The following is a 13,490-nucleotide window of genomic DNA, read 5'->3' as shown; positions in this document are numbered from 1 at the left end:
CTACCCCCCCTGCTGCTCCGCCCTCTGGCTCCATCTTCCCTGCCCAACCCCCTCTGCTGCTCTGCCCTCTGGCTCCATCTTCCCTGCCCAACCCCCCCTGCTGCTCCGCCCTCTGGCTCCATCTTCCCAGCCCAACTCCTTGGTCAAGAACCTCCTGCTCCCTGCAGCCCCTGCCACAGCTGCCCCCTCTCAGGCCCCAGGAGAGGCCGTTAATGACGTTCAGGGGGGCTGGACTGAGGAGCCCATTGTTAAATATTTGTTCCCCATGTAGGTACTGACAGTCTGAGATCAACTCTCTCCTTCACCTTCTCTTTGGGTACGTCTATACTACCCGCCCGGGTCGGCGGGTAGCGATCGACTTCTCGGAGTTCAATATATCGCGTCTCATCTAGACGCGATATATCGAACTCCGAACCCGCTCCCGTCGACTCCGGAACTCCACCACCGCGAACGGCAGTGGCGGAGTCGACGGGGGAGCCGTGGACTTCGATCCCGCGCCATCAGGACGGGTAAGTAGTTCGAACTAAGGTAGTTCGAGTTCAGCTACGCGAAATTCGCGTAGCTGAACTTCGTCTGCTAGTTCGAACCTCCCCCCCGCAGTGTAGACCAGGCCATAGTTAAGCTAAGTAGTTTGAGCTCCCGGAGTCTATCACTGTATGGCAGGTTTTCCAATCCTTTAATCCTTCTCGTGGCTCTTCCCCGAGCCCTCTGCAATTTATCAACATCCTTCTGGCAGGCACCAGGATAGAATCCCAGCCGCGGTCGCAGCAGGGCGGAATCCAGAGGTAAAATAACCTCCTGGTTCCTATTCGAGATCCCGTTTATACATCCCAGGGGCACATTAGCTCGTCTGCTCACAGCATCGCACTGGGAGCTCATGTCCAGCTCATTATCTGCCACCATTCTCTGTCGCTGCTTCCCAGGATAAAGTCCCCCGTCCTGTCAGCATGGCCTACGGTCTTTATTCAAGGGTGTCTGAGCCCCTGTCGTTTTTTCAGTGTGGACACAGTTCAAGTCACAGACCGGAGTCAGAAGGTCTGTGTGGTGCAGTGTGGACCGGCTCGCATGGCTGTGAGACCCAGAGCCAGCAGTTGTCAGCCCAGGTTCACACTGCAAGCACAGACTTGGAAACACCATGTCCACAAGGCCGGGGCCCACAGACCAGATCTGGGTTTATAATGCAATGGGGACACTCAAGGCCGGGTCCTACAGACCAGATCTGGGTTTACAATGCAGTGTGGATGCTCCAGTCTGGATCCCACAGACCCGGGTTTACAATGCAGTGTAGACAAACCCCAGAGGCTCTGTTGTGATTAAGGAGTCCCTCTGTCTACGCGTGTGTCCCAGTAGGCTTCCCTCCTTTCCTGAGCAGTGTTCCTGCTGTCACCGATCACGGACCCTGCTGGGAGGGGAGGGTTCGGATCAGCCCCCCCGTCCCCTTGCTTTAGCTGCGTCAGAGCAGGCCCCTGTGTCGGTGCCCAGACTCCTCCCCGGCAGCCCAGTCCCCGTCACCCTGCCACCTGCCACTCCGGGACCAGCTGTCTCGTCCCAGATGAGGCACCGTCCCAGAAATAGCCCCCGGCGCCCTGCCCCACACCCGGCCTCTGTTTGTGGCCCGCTCGGATCTCAGGCTTTCCCGGTCCCTGGGAGCAGCAGCCCCCACCCAGGTGAGTGAGCATCCTGCTCGGCTTTAAATGTCCCAGCCCAACTGGGCCCCCAGTCACCAGGACCCCGGGCAGTTTGCTGACAGTGGGAAGCGCCAGAGCCTATTTCCCAGGCCTTTGAGCACTGCCAGCGTCTAGCCCAGACCCTGGCCCAGCGAGACCTGTCAGCGGCCGCAGGCTCGTGGGGCTGTTCAACTGCAGTGCAGCCGCTCCGGCTCACTCTGGATCCTGGGGTCTGAGCCCCTCCCCCTGCTGCACCCCACGGCCCAAGCTGGAGTCATCAGCCACGGCCCAGCCCCCAGGGTTTGACTGCAGCGGAGACGTCCTCGTAGTCTCTGCGTGACCACGGCTGGTTTCTGGCCTGGAGAACGTGACCCTGCTTCACACGCCACCAGAGACAGGCTGGGGGCCCAGAGTTGGGATCTCCCCGGACACAAACCCTTCCAGCCTTTCCACGGATCGCGGGGCACAGGGCAGTTCTTTGGACGCAGGCCGGGGGCAGGGCTGGAAGGGCGGCTTTGATGCACCCTGTCTAGCCAGCCCATGCACCTGCATTGGGGCGCAAATGGGGTTTGAAGGGGGCTCCAGCCCTTGGGCTCTCGTAACTTGCCGGGGAAGGGGATGCCCATCTGGTTCCGTCAAACCAGCGACCTATCCCCTCCCATTGAAATTCAGCCCCCCTGCGCTTCTCTTTCCCGTCTAGGGTGACCAGATGTCCTGATTTTATAGGGACAGTCCCGATATTTGGGGCTTTGTCTTATATAGGTGCCTATTACCCCCCACCCCACTCCTGATTTTTCACATTTGCTGTCTGGTCACCCTATTCCCGTCCCGTTCCCCGCCCTGAGTCTGTAGCAGGGGAGAGCTCTTTGCTGAGCAATCGTCATGGTGCTCACTCACTGCGATTCTGGTCTCTCTAGCAACCCAGGAGCACTTTCCCCGGTGGGCCCATGGGGCAGAGTCTGCAGCCAGAGCCGTCCGGGGAGAGGAGCGGTAAGAGACGCGTCGCTAATGAACCTGACCATTCTGGGCCCTGGTTCTGCATGGAGCCTTCACTACATCAGCCAATAATAATGGCCCAAGTCCTAGGGTCTCTCTCCAATGTAATGCATTATTTTCTCTGCACACTCCCCTTATACCCTGAATCTGTCAGACTCACCCAGAACCCACCAACTGCCGCCATTAGAGAAACAGCTAAGTGACCCAGCTGAGATCAGGGCCCCATTGTGCCAGGCGCTGCACAGACACACAGCGAGAGACAATCCCTGCCCCAGCTGAGATCAGGGCCCCGTTGTGCCAGGTGCTGCACAGACACACAGCGAGAGACAGTCCCTGCCCCAGCTGAGATCAGGGCCCCCTTGTGCCAGGCGCTGCACAGACACACAGCGAGAGAGTCACTGCCCCAAGGAGTTTACCATCTAACTAGACAAGGGCAGGTCTGTTTTCTCCATTTTACAGCTGGGTGACTGAGGCCTAAGGAGATGGAGGTTCAGATGTGGAGCTGGGCGGGAAAATGTCAAGACAACGTGTGTTCACAGGTCGACTTTAGAGCACTTCGAGTCACTGACCTTTAATCCCAAAGTGACGCTCAACCATCACTATAGCAGAGCTGGGCCCCATCTAGCTAACCCCCCCCACACCCCTCATCCATCCCTGCCCCAGACTGCGGCAGGTCTGGTGGCACCAGCAGCAGGTACTCCCCAGCCTTCCTAGCTGAGGTCTCTGGGGCTGGTGGGCCCACACTGACACCGTCTGCCTTTGCTCTGGAGGTGGAAGGAAGCCGGCTGAGACGGCCAGGGAGGGGTCTGAGCTGGAACACGGCCTCTGTGTGATTGTGGACAGCTTCTACAGATACGCCGAGGGCCCGCCTGGAGCGAAGGTGCTGGACCAGGCGGCTTTCCAGAACCTGCTCAGCAATGAGCTGAGCCATCAGCTCACGGTGAGGCCCGGCTACTGGCACCCCAAGGCAACCAGAGCCATCAACCACTGACTGCTAGCAAAGGGGATCTGCCGATACCTCTCAGCCCTTCCCTCCAGCCTCCTGCTATCCCAGTCCTGGGCCTCCCCCCAGCTCTGCCTGTGCCCCTCAATCCCGACCTGCAGCCCCTGCTAACCCAGCCCTGGCTCCCCCACCACCAGAACTCCCTCGGAGCCGATCCATCCCGACCCACAGCCCCCTGCTAACCCAGCCCTGGCTCCCCCGCCCCCAGAACTCCCTTGGAGCCAATCAATCCCGACCCACAGCCCCCTGCTAACCCAGCCCTGGCTCCCCTGTCCCCAGAACTCCCCCGGAGCCCATCAATCCCGACCCACAGCCCCCTGCTAACCCAGAACTTGGCTCCCCTCCCTACAGCTCTGCCAATGCCACTAAATCCTGACCCACTGACACCTGCTACGCCAGCTCTGGCTCCCCACAGCCCTCACAGCTCTGCCAATGGGCTTCGAGCTTGTATCTCACCTCTCCTTTATACACACGTCTGTGTGTGGGGGAGCCCTGCTAGGCCGATCCCCTCCAGCAGGGGGTGGTATTGCATCCATCCCAGCAGTAGAGCCTGTTACTGATCCACGTGCCAGACACTGCCCCGAGCGCTGACTCCCTGTTTCTTTGGCGTGTTTTAGAACACAGAGGTTGAGGCGGCCGTGATGCGCACATTTGAGAAGTTGGATGCCAACAAAGATCAGAAAATCTCCTTCGACGAGTACTGGCAACTCATCGCCTGGATTTGCCAAGTGATCCGGCGCCGCGATTATAACGAGTAGTGACTGGGGGGGTTGTGTCGGGTGGGGAAACCGAGGCACCTGCCGCGTCCGGAAAGGCCTCCAAATCCTTTGCCTGAAAGACTCAAAGCAAATCTGCACCTCCCCCACTCTTGGAAACCCAGTGACCTTAATCTGCCTGCTGGGATCCCTCCACCCCCATCCCCATTCTGCATGTCTCATGTTGCTCCCATTCCCCCCACCACCACCACCAGGATCCCACCCTGATCACACCTCGGCCTTTGCTCTCCATGCTGCCCAACTCCCCCACTGCTGGGAGTCACCCCGTACACCCCGAATCCACTCTGGCCTGTGCTCCCCATATCACCCCCTACCCTGCTACCCTGCTGCCAGGATCCTTCACAATTAAACGCCCCCATCCAGCCCTGGCATGGGACCCCCACCCCACCCATCTCTCCAGCTGCTGGGCTCCCACGCCGATCTCTGCCCCGTCGCTGGGATCTCTCCTCCACCTCCTACAGTCTGCCCTCCCTCCGCCACCCACTGTCACTCGGTAACATGGCTTGAATAAAGAGTCTGCTCTGAGCTCCGTCTGCGTGTCTGTTCTTACTGCAGCCTGGATTGGACGGGTCGGTTTTGGTGCCTGGACGCGCAGTACAGCCCAGAGCCAGCAGAGGGCAGTGGGGCGCTCCCAGGCTGGGCACATCATTGTCACACTGCAGGCGGGACTCGACAGGCCAAGTTCTGGGACCTTCTCAGCCGCCCTGGCATCCCCCCGTCCTCCGCCCCGGCATCCTCCCCTGCTCCGCCCCGGCATCCTCCCCTGCTCCACCCTGGCATCCCCCTGTCCTCCACCCCGGCATCCTCCCCTGCTCCGCCCTCGCATCCCCCCGTCCTCCGCCCCGGCATTCTCCCCTGCTCCACCCTGGCATCCCCTTGTCCTCCGCCCCGGCATCCTCTGGGTCCCAGCAGCGGGGCCAGGGCTGGCATGGTCTGGCCATGCTGTTATACGATGGGGCACGGGGCAGATGTGCAGCAGACAGAGGTAAAGGGCGTGGGCTGAACCTGGAGCTCCTGCTCACATGAGTCAGAGCGGGAGAGGCTGCGTCTACACCAGAAGCACTTGCCTGGTGCATCGTACCAGCAAAGCGCCCCTAGGGTGCACGCCACTCAGACTGTCACCGCTGGCGTGGTCGAGAGAGCCTGGCGCACAGGGCCTGGGGTAAGACCCGTGGCCGTGCTGTGACCCAAAGCCAGGCCCTGTGTCAAAGCGGATGCCTCCAAGTTCAGTGTCCGATACAGGCACTTGGCAGCAGTATCGCTGGTGCTGCTAAAACGCAGGCGCCCCATAGCGATACCAGGCGCTGGGTGTTCATGGGCTCATGCTCCAGAGGCTGGGCCAGGCCCAGGCCAGCACAAAGCCGGGCAGAAGCACAATCCTGGCAGCTGGTACAGGAGCACACGACCCCGAGGAAAGCGGAGGCCAGGGTGATGGATACGGCTGCTTTGGTCGAGCCCACGGGTACAAGGTGCAGGGGAGTAACTAACCGCGTCACGCGGGTCCTGCTGCACCACTTGTTTGGATCTGGGTACAAAAGCGATTCAGAGGAGGGGGATCTTTGTCTGGCTTAGGGGGCAGTGGAAAGTCCCGCCGCTGACTGAGCTGGTCCAGTGTCACGGGCAGACACGCCTCAGTGCACCTGTACATGTACAGGGCACTAGTACCGTGCTTGGTCGGCAATTAACCTGGCCGAGCGCCTTCGTCACTGAACTGAGCGTGTGGTCGCTCGGGGCAGATCGATGGAGGTCTGCTGAGCCAGCTGTCTGCAGGGCCGGCGCGTCATACAGAGAGGGCAGACAGACACGCACGCAAAGCTGACAACGCTGGAGTGGTGATGCCGTGTAGGTTCGCCCTGCTGCGTGATACATCAGTAGCTGACGTAGATCCAGCTGTTTCTTGGAGATGCTGCCTGCCAGAGAACCTGCTGAATGGACACAGTGACCAGTTCATCAGGCATTGCTATGTCAGGATTTCATATTGGTACCCAGACACCGAACACGAGTGTTTTGAAGAACACGCGTCTGTTTGAAACAGTGTCATTGACCCCAAACGGGGACTGGTACTAAGGGGGGGATTTGTCCACACAATTTCTAGTTACTATGGCACTGCCATCAGCAGCACCAAGAGCTTCTTTCCCAATTTGTTTTCCCCTTGGCCTTTATGTGGTTTGCGGCAATGAGTTGGTTCACGTTTGCTTGCGTTTGGTTAAACAGTTCAGCGATGTCACGCATTGTAAGAGGGCGGCTCCTTGGTAGCCAGCCCTTAATGCCGGGAGTTACAGGCGTAGAGACAGTTTCCCCTGCCTGCTGGTCACACTCGTGAATGTTCTGTTACGTACATAGAAAATATATATTTTTCATACTAGCCTGTTTCCAATTGGCCTTCAGATTCGGATCATCTCGAAATGTGACCCATCATTCCAGCTAGAGTTTGGAGTCTGCTACTTGGAGAGATCCCAGACTGTGGAATAATCTCTACCCAGCCACTTTGGCCTGGGCACAGTTCTGATAAGGGGCTAGTACATCTCTTCACAGAGAAGGTTACAGCAATCAGACAGTGGCTTTTACACTGTGGCCAAATGTATCCTTATCTCAGTGATTTAAAACCACAGCCACATGAACTCAGTAATACACGTCTTTAAACACCAGTTAGATCTGGCCCAGCAAGTGGTTTCTAGCTGATTGCCTACTTCGTATCCATATACAGTAAACTGAGGGGTAGTTGATCCGTCTGTTATTTGTAAAGCTCTTTCTTGATGCCCGGATGTTTTTCCACTGTGCACTGATATCTTCTGGTGTCTTCCTTCTGCAAGATGCCCCCTTCAACAGCTTATGTTGGTTAACAAATAGCATCTTTGCTTCACATTTTCTCTTCGGTTCAGTAACCCAAATTTAATACACGGATTAATTTAGTTCGTTTGCACTGAAATAGGGACCAAGTCTTTTATAACACAAGCTTTGCTTTTGTTCTGATTTTCCCAAGTCTTTAGCACAGACAGACCTGTTTTAGATACGTTTGCAGTTGTTGCATAGATATTCCTTTTCCCTTAACGTGTGCATTACCAATTTTTTCATAGTAAGCATAGTGCTTGATTGCTAAAATGGGTGTTCTCAATCTTCCGTGAGAAAGTGTCCGGCTCTCCCCGGCTGAGCACTCTGTTTTAGCAAAAAGAGTTAAGAACAGAATTTTTACCCAAGCTTTTTAGAGTTAATTTGCTTGTGATCCCAATCCCACCTTTATTAACTGTTCAGAAGCACAGACTTTACCGACCACTGCTTTCCTTCAACATAACATAAAAGAAAAGAGTATAAAAATTACACCAAAATGAATAGTAAATGCAGGTCTATGCAAACACTTTGAGGGTATAAAACTTTCATGATACTTGTTTGTATTTGGTAGACAAAGATGGAATCCTGTTGAAATAGTTTGGTTAACTTTAACATGTTGCATAAACAGGCATAGTATATATTGTTATATTTTTGACATCTTTGCTATAACATTCTTATGATTATATCTGAAGGTACAAACAAGTTTATAAAAACAAGGGCTGTCAATTAATCGCAGTTAACTCATGCAATTAACTCAAAACTAATTAACTCGATTAAAAAAATTAATCACAATTAATCTCAGTTTTAATCACAGTGTTAAACAATAATAGAATACCAATTTAAACTTATTATAAATATTTTTGGATGTTTTCTACATTTTCAAACATATTGATTTCAATTACAACACAGAATACAGAGTGTAAAGTGCTCACTTTATATTAGTTTTGATTACAAATATTTGCACTGTAAAAAGAAACAAAAGAAATGGTATTTTCATTTCACCTAATACAAGTACTGGAGTGCAATCTCTTTATCGTGAAAGTGCAATTTACAAATGAAGAATTTTTTTTTACATAACTGCACTCAAAAACTTTAGCACCTGCAAGTCCACTCAGTCTTACTTCTCGTTCAGCCAATCGCTCAGACAAACAAGTTTGGTTACAATTTGCAGGAGATAATGCTGCCCACTTCTTATTTACAATGTCACCTGAAAGTGAGAACAGGCATTCACATGGCACTTTTGGAGGCGGCATTGCAAGGTATTTACATGCCAGATATGCTAAACATTTGAATGCCCCTTCATGCTTTGGCCATCATTCCAGAGGATATGCTTCCGGGCTGATAACGGGTTCTGCTCGATAACAATCCAAAGCAGTGAGGACCAACGCATGTTCATTTTCATCATCTGTGTTAGATGCCATCAGCAGAAGGTTGATTTTCTTTTGGGGGGATTTGGGTTCTCTAGTTCCCTAATTGGAGTGTTACTCTTTTAAGACTCTTGACAGCATGCTCCAAACCTCATCCCTCTCAGATTTTGGAAGGCACTTCAGATTCTTAAACCTTGGGTTGAGTGCTGTAGTTAGCTTTAGAAATCTCCTACCAGTACTTCCTCTGTGTTTGGTCAAATCTGCAGTGAAAGTGTTCTTAAATCGAACAACATATGCTGGGTCATCATCCGAGACTGCCGTAACATGAAATATATACGTCAAGGTGTTCAGTCACAAATTAAGGCATTATTTTTTAAACAAGCATCAGCAGCATGGAAGCATGTCCTCTGGAGTGGTGGCCGAAGCATGAAGGGGCATATGAATGGTTAGCAGAATGGTATTATATTACTGTTCAACAGTCTGATGAAAACTGCAATTCATCATGATTAATTTTGTTAATTGTTTGACAGCCCTAATAAAATAACCCCCCGAAATTGACATTTTGCTAATATTACCTTGACGTTAATGCTGAAGATTCCCCTTACGCTGTTTCCTTTGAATAAAAAAACCTGTGATTAATAAAAGAAAATGCTTTTTGTTTGCAATTACATGGCTTGTTGAGGCAAAACTATATATACATCTATTTATCACTCAGGCCTTTTTGAGCTTTGCAAAAGAATTAATAGGTGTTATATGCCAACCATAATATTAAAATAATGCAGTACCACTTCTATTAAAAGAAAGTACAAAACTGACTTTTGTTGCAACAATTTTTTTTAAATAGTCACATGACACAAACAACATACAACACAGGATGACATGTGTGACATGCAAAACAAACTTGCAATTGTTTTTAAAAATGCTATTACACGGAAATAAGAAAAGCCCATGTTTCAAATCTTAGTCAGTGGTTAGGATTAGAAGCAGAGTCTGCCTTTCTGTTGCTTGGCAACCATATCTTCACAAAAGTTAGGAGTTATTCCAGCTGTTGCATTCCTGAAGGATTAAAATAAATTAATTCGTTGGGTTTATTAAAAAGAAAGTTTTCAGCTTGTTTTCTTTTTGTTTGTTTGTTTGTTTTGTTTTCGGTTGCTTCGTCTTTTTCAGCAATGGGGGCATCTGTAATAACTGTAACTTTTCACTTTTCAAAGGAAGAGAGGGCAGAAGTGAGGGGAGGTGGGGGGACCGGGGTGAGAAGCAAGGGAAATTAGCGAACTCGGTCACGTTATCGTAAAGTACAGGCAGCAGCAGAGAGTGTAGTAAATGGAGAGAGGATCTAAAGGAAAACGTAACCAGTGGGGTAGAATGCAGATTATATGACGAGCTGTGAGCGAGGGGGTGAAACACGATGGGAACCTGCACCCCTGGTTTTGATCCTGGCTCTCAGCGGCGACTCGAGTGGGGGTTGTTGCCTGCTCATGAAAAACTTGTTTGTTCCCGCAGTGTCTGTTGCTTTTGTCTGCCTGCCAGCTGGGTTGCAGGAGCGCCCTGGCCGGCTGCAGTTAACTGTTTCTGGGCACCTCCGTGCGTTAATGCAGCAACCCCAGGTGTTAACCCGCTCGCTCTTGGGGTTCCACTTGGAAGTTCTTTGTTATCACTCCCCTGTGATCGAATCGCAGCTCCCGTCTCCTCATGAGCTCTGTCACCTGGACCATTTTTAACCTCATCTGATTTACCAAGCCAGTGACAGTGTTGTTTGCTGCTTCCCCCTCCTGGGCACTCACTTCTCCCGTTCGGCCTAGGTGTCGGTTCAGGCTTTACCGGAGCCTGGATCTTATCCTACGGGTGGCCCCTGCCCGTGGCTTGTTAGGTGGCTGGTTCGGGTGATTCCCAATGTCCCCATTGCAGCCCCATTCCAGCCATTCCATGTTCCAGCTTTTAATTCTGCTCTGGCCACCACGTTCCCTTCCTGTCCCCATTGTTCAAACACTACAAAAGTGCCCAGAGTTTGTTGTTGCCCAGCAAGACCAGACCAGGGGGCGGCAGGTCTCTCTCTCCCAGGTTCTCTGCAGCTGTTTCCAACCGTCTGCGCTGTCCCGGGACCTGCCGTAAGGTATCATGTCTCTGCACTGCCGGCTTCCCGGGCTCTGCTGTGTCTCTTGTTTCTTTTCACTCATTTTCTGTCCCTGTTACTAGCCCCCGGCGGGTTATCTTAACCATTTAACAGCCACAGCCATAGTTTGCAATATTGTCCATTTCTAACTCTTGTTACTTTTCAAGGCTACTGTCTTGGCCTGAGCCTTACAGAGTTGCTGAGCAATCATCATGGTGCTCACTCATGCCCGATTCTGGTCTCTCTAGCAACCCAGGAGCACTTTCCCCTGCGGGCCCATGGGGCAGAGTTTGCAGCCGGAGCCGTCCGGGGAGAGGAGCGGTAAGAGGCGTCGTTAACTAATCGGACCATTCTGGGCCCTGGTTCTGCACGGAGCCTTCACTACATCAGCCAATAACAATGGCCCAAGTCCTAGGGTCTCTCTTCAGTGTAATGCAACATTCTCTCTGTAACCTCCCCCTTTCCCCTCTGAATCTGTCAGACCCACGCAGAACCCATCGTCTGCAGCCACACTCACCCACCACTTGCTGTTACGATATTTGTATTAGAGTAACAGCTAGACAACTCTTTGTGCCAGGCACTGCACAGACACACAGCGAGATCAGGGCCCCGTTGTGCTGGGCGCTGCACAGACACACAGGGAGAGACAGTCCCTGCCCCAGGGAGTTTACAATCTAACTAGACAAGAGGAGGACTGTTTCCCCTGTTTTACAGCTGGGTTATTGAGGCCTAAGGAGATGAAGGTTCAGATGTGGAGCTGGGTGGGAAAATATCAAGACAATGTGAGTTCATAGGTAGATTTTAGAGCCCGTAGAGTCGCTGACCTTTAGCACAAAATGATGCTCAACCATCACCATAGCAGAGCTGGGCCACATCTCTCTCTGTAGCCCCCCACACCTCCATCCTTCCCTCCCACAGACAGCAGCAGGTCTGGTATCCCCAGCAGCAGGTACTCCCCAGCCTTCCCAGGACAGGGGCTCCTAGCTGAGGTCTCTGGGGCCGGTGGGCCCATACTGACGGCAGCTGCCTTTGCTTTGGAGGTGGAAGGGAGCCGGCCGAGATGGCAGAGGAGGGCTCTGAGCTGGAAAGGGGCCTCCATGCCATCGTGGGCAGCTTCTACAGATACGCCGAGGGCTCCGAGGGACCCAAGGAGCTGGACCAGGCGGCTTTCCAGACGTTGCTCAGCAATGAGCTGAGCCATCAGCTCACGGTGAGACCCGGCTACTGGCTCCCCAAGGCAACTGGAGACATCAACCACTGGCTCCTAGCAAAGGGGGTGGGGGGGAGTCTCTCTGTGACCCTCAGCCCTGCCCTCCAGCGCCCTGCTGCCCCTGCCCTGGGCTCCCCGCCAGCTCTACTGGTGCCCCTCAATCCCGACCTACAGCCCCCTGCTGTCCCAGCCCGGGGATCCCCCCACAACTCTGCGGTGCCCCTCACTCCCAACCCAGAGACCCCGATGAGCCCAGCCCTGGCTCCCCCCCACACACAACGCTCTGCTGGGGACCCTCAGTCCCGGCCCACATCCTCCTGCTCTCCCAGGAGTTAGCGCTGCTCTGCACAGCTCTGCCAATGGCACTAAATCCTGACCCACTGACCCCCCTGCTATGCCAGACCAGGCTCCCCACAGCCCTGCCAATGGGCCTCAAGCTTGACTTGTATCTCACTTCTCCTTCGCGTGCACACACACACACACACACACACACACACACACCCTGTGTGTGGGGAGCCCTGCTAGTCTGACCCCCTGCAGCAGGGGGCAGCAGCGCGCACACACTCACACAGACACACACATGGCAGTAAAGCCCGTTACTGATCCACGTGCCCGATGGGTCCCCAGCAGTGACTTGCTGTTTCCTTGGTGAGCTTAGAACGCAGAGGACCGGAAGGCAGCGCTGGACATGTTTAAGACGGTGGATGCCAACAACGATCAGAAAATCTCCTTCGACGAGTACTGGGATCTCATCGCAGAGATCTGCCGAGTGATCCAGCGCAGCCATTATAATGAGTAGTGACCGGGGAGCTGTGTCTGGTGGGGAAACCGAGGCACATGCCTCAACGGGAAATGCCCCCAAATCCTTTGCCTGATGCACTCAAAGCAAACCTGCACCTCCCCCACTAAACCGTAATCTGTCTGCTAAACACCCCCACTAAACTCAGCGACCTTAATCTGTCTGCTTGCTGGGACCCCTCACCCCCTTCCCCGTTCCGCATGTCTCATGCTTCTGCAGCTGCCCCTGTCCCCCTTGTCTGGATCCCACCCTGATCACCCCTCGGTCTTTGCTCACATGCTCCCCACCTTGTCACAACCCAATGGCCCCCTCCCTCAGGTCCCTTGGGGAGGCAGATCAGCACTGTATGTTGCTAACGTTGTTGCAAGCATCGCAAGGCATTTTGGGAAGGGTTAAAGGTGTGAGTGGAGTGGGCGATTCCTTTGCAGGTTGCGAGAGGCCAAAGGGGAGGAAGGAAGAGTGCAGAGAGCAGGTTACCTCGACACTTCAACTCCGAAGAGAAGATGCTGGCCTCAGTCCAAGGTCAAGGCACTCGACAAGCTGAGCAGGGCCGCAGAGATTGCAAAAGCAGCGAGGCGGCAAGGTCAGCGGCGGGAAAACAGCCTCACATCCGTGGAGCTGGTGTGTTTTGGGAAAGCTGAGGAGGCTACAGAAAGCCGGTTTGGACTGGTACAAAGAGCACCAGGAACAGAGGACCCTGAGCGAAACACCCCAAAAGAACCCAGGACTT

General features: G+C 53.6%; 2 protein-coding genes across 4 annotated transcripts; both read left to right on the top strand.

The window, feature by feature from the left end:
* Nucleotides 1-1,610: 1,610 nt before the first annotated feature.
* Nucleotides 1,611-4,938, top strand: LOC120394257 (protein S100-A16-like). The gene is made up of 4 exons (XM_039518495.1): nt 1,611-1,667; nt 2,585-2,657; nt 3,434-3,603; nt 4,284-4,938. The coding sequence occupies exons 2-4, from the start codon at nt 2,615-2,617 to the stop codon at nt 4,422-4,424; spliced, it is 354 nt and encodes a 117-aa protein (XP_039374429.1). The 5' UTR covers nt 1,611-1,667; nt 2,585-2,614; the 3' UTR covers nt 4,425-4,938.
* Nucleotides 4,939-10,215: 5,277 nt separating this feature from the next.
* On the top strand, nt 10,216-13,159 carry LOC120394255 (protein S100-A16-like). Of its 3 annotated transcripts, none has more exons than XM_039518492.1 (4): nt 10,216-10,245; nt 11,000-11,072; nt 11,792-11,961; nt 12,620-13,159. In XM_039518492.1, exons 1-4 carry the CDS (start codon nt 10,231-10,233, stop codon nt 12,758-12,760), a joined length of 399 nt encoding a protein of 132 aa, XP_039374426.1. In that variant the 5' UTR covers nt 10,216-10,230; the 3' UTR covers nt 12,761-13,159. The 3 variants fall into 3 exon arrangements, with proteins under 3 accessions (XP_039374426.1, XP_039374427.1, XP_039374428.1); XM_039518493.1 differs by lacking the exon at nt 10,216-10,245 and adding an exon at nt 10,692-10,751; XM_039518494.1 differs by lacking the exon at nt 10,216-10,245 and adding an exon at nt 10,725-10,751 and having other exon boundaries at nt 10,919-11,072.
* Nucleotides 13,160-13,490: the final 331 nt, after the last annotated feature.

Source organism: Mauremys reevesii, unplaced genomic scaffold (genome assembly GCF_016161935.1).
Source record: "Mauremys reevesii isolate NIE-2019 unplaced genomic scaffold, ASM1616193v1 Contig44, whole genome shotgun sequence".
In the NCBI taxonomy this organism is placed as follows: Eukaryota; Metazoa; Chordata; order Testudines; family Geoemydidae; genus Mauremys; species Mauremys reevesii.
Note: the sequence above shows the minus strand (reverse complement) of the source record. Positions and strands in the feature narration are given on the sequence as shown.